The 9,853-nt window shown below is 41.7% G+C and overlaps 1 protein-coding gene across 1 annotated transcript; it reads right to left on the bottom strand.

Moving 5' to 3' along the window:
* Positions 1-7,798: 7,798 nt before the first annotated feature.
* Positions 7,799-9,538, bottom strand: LOC139837922 (uncharacterized). Its single transcript, XM_071827241.1, has 3 exons — positions 9,062-9,538; positions 8,851-8,985; positions 7,799-8,197 (listed from the first exon to the last, which is right to left on the bottom strand). Exons 1-3 carry the CDS (start codon positions 9,536-9,538, stop codon positions 7,799-7,801), a joined length of 1,011 nt encoding a protein of 336 aa, XP_071683342.1.
* Between the last annotated feature and the right edge of the window lie 315 nt (positions 9,539-9,853).

Genomic DNA, 9,853 nt, shown 5'->3' with positions numbered 1-9,853 from the left:
TGCCTTTTTCTTTCGATCTCATGCCGCCTTTGAAACGTTTAGTAAGCTGCTGGCTCATGGGTCCCGCATGTCATCCTCTACGAACAATAAAAGTTTCCTTTCTTGGAGTTATTTTTGACCCCTAATTTCTGGCTATTTGCCTTTTTCTTTTGATCTCCTGCCCCCTTTGAAACGATGAGGACGCTGTTGGCAGGTCGGTCCCACATGTCATCCTCTGTGAACAATAAAAGTTTCCTTTGATGGATTTATTTTGAACCCCTAATTAATTTCGGGATATTTCCTTTTTTTCCTTTGATCCCCTGCCGCCTTGGAATCGTTGAGGATGCTGCTGCCTCATGGGTCCCGCATGTCATCCTCTCAGAACGGTAAATGTTTCTTTTCTTGGATTTTGTTTACCAAATGATTTTTGGCTAATTTTTTTTCTTTCGATCTTCTGCTGCCTTCATTGACAAGTTTAAGACCCCTTTGTCGCCTCGCTCCATCGCGATGCTTGGCTCCCTTGTGAAGAATGTGGAGAAGGTGAAAAAGCCCAAGGGCAACAAGGTCGGTGCCAAGAAGAAGGCGGTTGAGATTACATGATGGATGCGGTTCATGCAACCTTCGTGTCGTGTTGTCGAATAGGTAGCACTTTGTCGTTGACAAGTTGGTCGATTTTGTTGTGTGGTTGTTTTAGACTTTGGGAGTAGTCCGCATGTCGGAGGTACTCAAGTTTGTATGGTTTTCGATCCGGTTTTCCTTATAAACTGGATCATTTTCCTCTCTTCTTAAATGAATAGCCAGAGCTCCTGGCGTTTGCTCCAAAAAAAAAACGTTGAGGACGCTGCTGGCTCACGGGTCCCACATGTCAGCCTCTATGAACAATAAACGCTGAGGATGCTGCTGCCTCATGGGTCCCGCATGTCATCCTCTTAGAACGAAAATGTTTCTTTTCTTGGATTTTGTACCAACATATTTTTGGTTTATTTTTTCTTTCCATCCCCTGCCGCCTTTAAAACGTTGACGACGCTGCTGGCTCATGGGTCCCCGATGTCAGCCTCCCCGTACAAGAAACATATGATATCTTGATTATTTTGCAGACAATAAACAGTGTATTGCCCTCTGAGCTATATCAAACGGATAATTAAATCTTTATTTTTACATAAAAAAACTTGTATGTTGAATCTCCTTGTTTTTTTTGTCTTTGCGAAGCATAGGACTTTCCTGTTTTTTTTAGAAAATTCGGAACTTTCATGTTTTGGAGTGGGCTGAAATTGTACGAGTCAAAAGGCCAAGCAGGATAGTTCGAAGGCCCAGATGTCCAGATGCAGCCCAATTGAAATCTTTCTTCTTGGATTTTTTTCACCCCCTAATTTCTGGCTACTTCAACGCTCTCCGATCGAGCCGTTTACGATGCAGGATCATGGGTCCCGCATGTCATCCTCTATGAACCAAAATTCTTTCTATTCTTGGATTTTTTTTGACCCCCTGATTTCTGGCTACTTCCTTTTTCTTTTGATCCCTTGCCGCCTTGGAAACATTGACACCGCTGCTGCTAATTGGGACCCGCATGTCATCCTCTATGAGCAATCAACTTTCTTTTCTTGGAGTTTTTTTTGGCACCTCAAATTTGGTCACTTGCCTTTTTCTTTCGATCCCCTGCCGCCTCTCAAACGGTGATACCGTTGCTGCTAAATGGGACCCGCATGTCATCCTCTATGTACTATAAAACTTTCTTTTCTTGGATTTTTTTTGGCACCTCATATTTGGTCACTTACCTTTTTCTTTCGATCCCCTGCCGCCTCTCAAACGGTGAGACCGCTGCTGCTAAATGGGACCCGCATGTCATCCTCTATGTACTATAAAACTTCCTTTTCTTGGATTTTTTTTGGAACCTCATATTTGGTCACTTGCCTTTTTCTTTCGATCCCGTGCAGCCTCTCAAACGGTGATACCGCTGCTGCTAAATGGGACCCGCATGTCATCCTCTATGTACAATCAAGTTTCTTTTCTTGAATTATTTTTGGCTCCTGATATTTGGTCACTTGCATTTTTCTTTCGATCTCATGCCACGTTGAGGACCCTGCAGGCTCATGGGACCCACATGTCATCCTCTATGTACTATAAAACTTTCTTTTCTTGGATTCTTTTTGGCACCTCATATTTGGTCACTTGCCTTTTTTCTTTCGATCCCCTGCCGCTTCTCAAACGGTGATACCGCTACTGCTAATTGGGACCCGCATGTCATCCTCTATGTACAATCAAGTTTCTTTTCTTGAATTATTTTTGGCTCCTAATATTTGGTCACTTGCCTTTTTCTTTCGATCTCATGCCACGTTTGAAACGTTGAGGAACCTTGCTGGCTCATGGGACCCGCATGTCATCCTCTATGTGCTATAAAAGTTTATTTTCTTGGGTTTTTTTTCACCCTCTGATTTTTGTCTATTTCCTTTTTCTTTTGATCTCATGCCACGTTTGAAACGTTGACGACGCTGCTGGCTCATGGGTCCCCGATGTCAGCCTCCCCGTACAGGAAACATGTGATATCTTGATTATTTTGCAGACAATAAACAGTGTACTTCGCTCTGAGCTATTCCAAACGGATAGATTAAATATTTATTTTTCATAAACAAACTTATATGTTGAATCTCCTTGTTTTTTGTTTTTTGCGAAGCATAGGACTTTCCTGTTTTTTTTAGATAAATCTGACTTTCCTGTTTTGGAGTGGGCTGAAATTGTACAAGACAAAAAGCCTAGCAGGATAGTTCGAAGGCCCAGATGTCCAGATGCAGCCCAATTGAAATCTTTCTTTTCTTGGATTTTTTTGCACCCCCTAATTTCTGGTTACTTCATTTTTCTTTTGGTCCTGTGCCGCCTTGGAAAAGTTGAGACCGCTGCAAAATGGGACCCGCATGTCATCCTCTATGTACAATAAAGTTTCTTTTCTTGGATTATTTTTGGCTCCTGATATTTGGTCACTTGCCTTTTTCTTTCGATCTCATGCCGAGTTTGAAACGTTGAAGAACCTGCTGGCTCATGGGTCCCGCATGTCATCCTCTATGAAAAATAAAAGTTTGCTTTGTTGGATTTATTTTTTACCCCTAATTTCTGGCTATTTGCCTTTTTCTTTTGATCCCCTGCCTCCTTTGAAACGATGATGACGCAGCTGGCAGGTCGGTCCCACATGTCATCCTCTATGAACAATAAAAGTTTCCTTTGATGGATTTATTTTTAACCCTACTTAATTTCTGGCTATTTCCTTTTTTTCTTTTGATCCCCTGCCGCCTTGGAATAGTTGAGGATGCTGCTGCCTCATGGGTCCCGCATGTCATCCTCTCAGAAAGGTTAATGTTTCTTTTCTTGGATTTTGTCTACCAACTGATTTTTGGCTTATTTTTTATTTCGATCTCCTGCCGCCTTTAAAACGTTCACGACGCTGCTGCCTCATGGGTCCCCGATGTCAGCCTCCCCGTACAAGAAACATGTGATATCTTGATTATTTTGCAGACAATAAACAGTGTACTTCGCTCTGAGCTATTGCAAATGGATAAATTAAATATTTATTTTTCATAACCAAACTTATATGTTGAATCTCCTTGTTTTTTGTTTTTTGTGAAGCATGGGACTTTCCTGTTTTTTTTAGATAAATCCGACTTTCCTGTTTTGGAGTGGGCTGAAATTGTACGAGACAAAAGGCCAAGCAGGATAGTTCGAAGGCCCAGAATCCAGATGCAGCCCAATTGAAATCTTTCTTTTCTTGGATTTTTTTCACCCCCTAATTTCTGGTTACTTCATTTTTCTTTTGGTCCTGTGCCGCCTTGGAAAAGTTGAGACCGCTGCTGCAAAATGGGACCCGCATGTCATCCTCTATGTACAATAAAATTTCTTTTCTTGGATTATTTTTGGCTCCTGATATTTGGTCACTTGCCTTTTTCTTTCGATCTCATGCCGAGTTTGAAACGTTGAGGAAGCTGCTCGCTCATGGGTCCCGCATGCCATCCTCTATGAACAATAAAGTTTCTTTTCTTGAATTATTTTTGGATCTGATATTTGGTCACTTGCCTTTTTCTTTCGATCTCATGCCACCTTTGAAACGCTGAGGAACCTACAGGCTCATGGGACCCGCATGTCATCCTCTATGTCCATCAACTTTCTTTTCTTGGATTTTTTTGACCCCCTAATTTCTGGCTACTTTCTTTTTCTTTTGATCTCAATTCGCATTTGAAACATTGGGACCGCTGCTGCAAAATGGGACCCGCATGTCATCCTGTATGTACAATAAAAGTGTCTTTTCTTGGATTATTTTCCACCCTCTGATTTTTGGTCACTTGCCTTTTTCTTTCGATCTCATGCCGCCTTTGAAAACGTTGAGGAACCTGCTGGCTCATGTGACCCGCATGTCATCCTCTATGTACTATAAAAGTTTTTTTCTTGGATTTTTTTCTTTTGATCCCCTGCCGCCTTGGAAACGTTGAGCAAACTGCTGACTCATGGGACCCGCATGTCATCCTCTATGTACAATCAACTTTCTTTTTCTTTTGATCTCAAGCCGCATTTGAAACGTTGAGACCGCTGCTGCAAAATGGGACCCGCATGTCATCCTCTATGTACAATAAAGTTTCTTTTCTTGGATTATTTTTGGCTCCTGATATTTGGTCACTTGCCTTTTTCTTTCGATCTCATGCCGAGTTTGAAACGTTGAGGAACCTGCTGGCTCATGGGTCCCGCATGTCATCCTCTATGAACAATAAAAGTTTCCTTTGTTGGATTTATTTTTTACCCCTAATTTCTGGCTATTTGCCTTTTTCTTTTGATCCCCTGCCCCCTTTGAAACGATGACGACGCAGTTGGCAGGTCGGTCCCACATGTCATCCTCTATGAACAATAAAAGTTTCCTTTGATGGATTTATTTTTGACCCTACTTAATTTCTGGCTATTTGCTTTTTTCTTTTGATCCCCTGCCGCCTTGGAATAGTTGAGGATGCTGCTGCCTCATGGGTCCCGCATGTCATCCTCTCAGAAAGGTAAATGTTTCTTTTCTTGGATTTTGTTTACCAACTGATTTATGGCTTATTTTTTCTTTCGATCTATTGCCGCCTTTAAAACGTTGACGACGCTGCTGGCTCATGGGTCCCTGATGTCAGCCTCCCCGTACAAGAAATATGTGATATTTCGATTATTTTGCAGACAATAAACAGTGTATTTTGCTCTGAGCTTTGCAAACGGATAAATTAAATCTTTATTTTTACATAAACAAACTTATATGTTGAATCTCCTTGTTTTTTGTTTTTGCGAAACATAGGACTTTCATGTTTTTTATCGAAAAAAAGGACTTTCATGTTTTGGAGTGGGCTGAAATTGTACGAGACAAAAGGCCGAGCAGGATAGTTCGTAGGCCCAGATGGCCAGATCCAGCCCAATTGAAATCTTTCTTTTCTTGGATTATTTTGGCCAGATGCCACTTCCTTTTTCTTTTTATCCCGTGCCGCCTTTGGAAACGTTGAGATCGCTGCTGCAAAATGGGTCCCGCATGTCATCCTCTATGTACAATAAAAGTTTCTTTTCTTGCATTATTTTCGGGTCCTGATATTTGGTCACTTGCCTTTTTCTTTCGATCTCATGCCACCTTTGAAACGCTGAGGAACCTGCTGGCTCATGGGTCCCACATGTCAGCCTATAAACAACAAACCTTTCCTTTCTTGGAGTTATTTGACCCCTAATTTCTGGCTATTTCGCCTTTTTTTATCCTGTGCCGCCTTGGAAACGTTGAGGAAGCTGCTGCCTCAAGGGTCCCGCATGTCATCCTCTTAGAACGATAAATGTTTATTTTCTTTGATTTTTTTACCAACTGATTTTTGGTTTATTTTTTCTTTCGATCCCCTACCGCCTTTATAACGTTGACGACGCTGCTGGCTTATCGGGCCCCAATGTCAGCCTCCCCGTACAAAAAACATGTGATATCTTGATTATTTTGCAGACAATAAACAGTGTATTTCGCTCTGAGCTATTGCAAAGGGATAAATTAAATCTTTGTTTTTACGTAAACAAACTTATATGTTGAATCTCCTTGTTTTTTGTTTTTGCCAAGCATAGGACTTTCCTGTTTTGGAGTGGGCTTAAATTGTATGAGTCAAAAGGCTTCCAGCAGTGTAGTTCGAAGGCTCAGATGTCCAGATGCAGCCCAATTGAAATGTTTCCTGTTTTTGGCTACTTCCTTTTTATTTTGGTCCTGTGCCGACCGCTATTGCAAAATGGGGCCGACATGTCATCCTCTATGTACAATAAAAGTTTCTTTTCGTGGATTATTTTTGGCTCCTGATATTTGGTCACTTGCCTTTTTCTTTCGATCTCATGTCAACTTTGAAACGTTGAGACCGCTGCTCCAAAATGGGACCCGCATGTCATCCTCTATGTACAATAAAAGTTTTTTTGGATTATTTTTGGCACCTGATATTTAGTCACTTGCCTTTTTCTTTCGATCTCATGCTGCATCTGAAACGTTGAGGAAGCTGCTGGCTTGTGGGTCCCGCAAGTCATCCTCTATGTAGAATAAAAGTTTCCTTTCTTGGATATATTATTTTTTACCCCTAATTTCTGGCTACTTCTATTTTCTTTTGATCCCGTGCCACCTTGGAAACGTTGAGACCGCTGCTGCAAAATGGGACCCGCATGTCATTCTCTATGTACAGTAAAGTTTCTTTTCTCGGAGTTATTTTTGGCTCGTGATATTTAGTCACTTGCCTTTTTCTTTCGATCCCGTGCCACCTTTGTAACGCTGAGACCGCTGCTGCAAAATGTGACCCACATGTCGTCCTAAAAATACTTTCCTTTCTTGGATTTATTTTTTACCCCTAATTTGTGGCTACTTCCTTTTTTTTGATCCCCTGCCGCCTTTGAAACGTTGAGGACTCTTCTGGCTCATGGGTCCCGCATGTCAGCCTCTGTGAACAATAAACCTTTCCTTTCTTTGATTTTTTTTGACCCCTAATTTCTGACTAGTTGCCTTTTTTTTGGATCCCATGCCGCCTTGGAAACGTTGAGGATGCTGCTGCCTCATGGGTCCCGTATGTCATCCTCTCAGAATGATAAATGTGTTTTTTCTTGTTTTTTTACCAACTGAAGTTTGGCTTATTTTTTCTTTCGATCTCATTCCACCTTTAAAACATCGAGGACGCTGCTGGCTCATGTGTCCCACATGTCAGCCTCTTTGAACAATAAACCTTTCCTTTGTTGGATTTATTTTTGACCAATAATTTCAGGCTATTTGCCATTTTCTTTCGATCACATGGCGCCTTTGAAACCTTGAGACGCTGATGGCTCATGGGTCCCACATGTCAGCCTCTATGCACAATAAAAGTTTCCTTTCTTGGATTTATTTTTGACAGTAATTACTGGCTATTTGCATTTTTTCAATCCCCTGCCGCCTTTGAAACTAAGAGGACGCTGATGCATGTGAGGTGTGGTCTAAAGTTAATGGCTTCTATGGTATTCACCTAATCTGTAAGAATTTTGCCTCTCCCAAGATGTGGATCTTTGATTATCTTTGTTCAGTCGGTGTTCTGCGGCGGTTCTATTATCGCCTTCGTCAAGCATACATGATATAGCATTGACGAATTGAATGTGAACATCCGTTACAGGCTTTTTTAGTAGATTCTGTCAACCAATTGCTAGCTTCTATATATATCACTAGTAGTACATACATCCCGAAAGCATTAGAATATTAGACCATGTTCACAAGAATAACATCAAGTCTGAAGTACATTAACCAAGTGATGAAGTATATTGTTCAGACCAGTACAAAATATAGGGAGTTAAAGTAACACTATGCAGAAATTGGCCCAAATCTTGCATATATCTCTCTAGCAAAGGGATCAGCCACTGACAAGTCATGTATCAAGCAGCTACGAACACCGTCCGAGCTGAACTTATCTAAGGATGGTAAATATCCAAACTGAAAATCAACATCTCTAGAAGCGGTGTTCTTCAGGTCTAGAGGCTTGAACTGGGTATCCCACCAGATCTTATTGTGATAATTTGTTACACCAAATTTCATTACTTTGAGGATTCTAGTGTTCTGCATAAAGAACCTGGAGACAATAACATCATTTCTCCTTCCTCGGTAGTCAGAAATCGAAATTTCTTTGACATGGAGATCAAGGCATTCAATGGGACAGGCTGGCTCATTATGCAGCACATGAACCTTATCGCCGGTTCTATAAAACTGCAAAGAAGTCAAATTAAGTAGTCAGTACAATAACAAAGTACTTCATAGCTGTCAACTAATGAATATCTCAGGTGAGTTGAATCATGTGTTAACTGAGGACCGTGGAACAACATAATCCCCTGACACGTTCCAATTTGATAGATGCACTTTTTTACATCTGTTATTGTCATTGTAAAGTTGGGGAAAGGTTACCAACATGGGAAACTCCAATCCGCAACTAGTTGCGGGTGCACCCCATTTTTCTTTTGACACTTCCAAGTTTCCAAAAAAATTGTAAACTAAAAGTCTGGACATACATTGTGTTCTATCATGTGCTTCTGTGAAGTTTCATCCAAAAATATGATAATATGTGATCTACACAAAAAAGAACAAATGATGTGTAAATAGTAAGTCACACTATTTACATATGTCTAATCTTTTTTACACAGATCACATATTATCATGTGTTTATATGAAACTTCACAGATGCACAAGATACAACACATTGTATGACAAGAAGTTTAGTTTTGAACCAACATAATATAACTCCATTGTGGATGTTCTTCTAGTACAAAATATTGTTCAACTGATCTAGGCTAATAACAGGTTAACTCCATGTAACTCTACACTTTTTGCTCATAGTGGTAAACAGTTAACAACAACGAATTTACCTTGATATATAGCTTCTCCGTGCAGGGAAAGCATCTAAGAAATGCAAATAGTTGATCCAGACTAGGGCCGTCAGATTTTAGAACCAAGTTCTTCACTGTGCACAGAGAATGTTCCAAGCTTATGGGCATCATCCTCTACAGGACAATGGTACATATGTCAAAAAAAATAACAAAAATGTGAGTTAATTCAACAAGAAGAAGGCTGTTCTACCAAAAAGTTTATGCGTCCAATAACAAGTTGGCAGCCAGGGTACGACGCAAAGCCCAACACCATCAACTTTGGTGCGTTGGCGACCTGGATTAGTAGTGGAACATCATGAACACATATGACCAATCTCTCGAGGCAAGATGCATCCATAATTTGCACCGTGTCTAACTGAATAAGTTCGGTGGTGTTGCGTTTCCAATAGCTAGCCACACTAATTGTACGAAGATTTGGCATGTGAATGTTGAGGTGGGTGAACCCGTGGACCCCCTCAAGGTGAAGTGCCTCGAGCACAATACAGCGGGTGAACAGGCGGTCGATGTTCGCCGCCTTACAGATATAGACGTCATAGAGCATCAGCTTCTTGAGTTGGGGGAAAAGAAGCATGGAGTTGGCATAAATCTCGGGCAAATAGCAAGTACAAATGCTGACAATGCGCAGCGTGGGCGCGCAGCGGAGCGCGGACAGCGGGACGGAGCGCATCACTGTTCCACCATCGAATCTGAGTTACTCGACGCAAGATAGGGTGGTGGACCGGAACCAGCTGTCGAGCGTGGTGTCGACCTTGCAAGTGCTTCTGAAGGGGTCAATTGATACGCTTCTGGCGGGGCCAGGGTGAGCGGCGAGGATACTGGAGACCGCGGCGATGCGTTTGTGGTTTTGCTTGGCGAGTTGGTCGTTGATCTCGAGGTTAAGTGGGACGGAGTGCCAGAGGTGGCGCCACCGTTTGGAGACCAAGGTTGTGCTTACAGCGGATATAGTGGGCAGGTGGGAGATGATGATGTGGAGAATCTGGTC

The sequence above is a fragment of the Lolium perenne genome, chromosome 3 (assembly GCF_019359855.2).
Source record: "Lolium perenne isolate Kyuss_39 chromosome 3, Kyuss_2.0, whole genome shotgun sequence".
NCBI lineage: Eukaryota > Viridiplantae > Streptophyta > Magnoliopsida > Poales > Poaceae > Lolium > Lolium perenne.
This window is presented reverse-complemented; position numbering and strand designations above follow the sequence as displayed.

Bases quoted from the DNA above. Each gene is read 5' to 3' on its own strand.
- LOC139837922 (XM_071827241.1), bottom strand. From the start codon at position 9,538: ATGCGCTCCGTCCCGCTGTCCGCGCTCCGCTGCGCGCCCACGCTGCGC. The intron at 8,986-9,061 runs GTAGAACAGCCT...ATTGTCCTGTAG, and splicing joins TTGGACGCATAAACTTTTTG to AGGATGATGCCCATAAGCTT. The intron at 8,198-8,850 runs GTAAATTCGTTG...ACTTCTTTGCAG, and splicing joins CGGAGAAGCTATATATCAAG to TTTTATAGAACCGGCGATAA.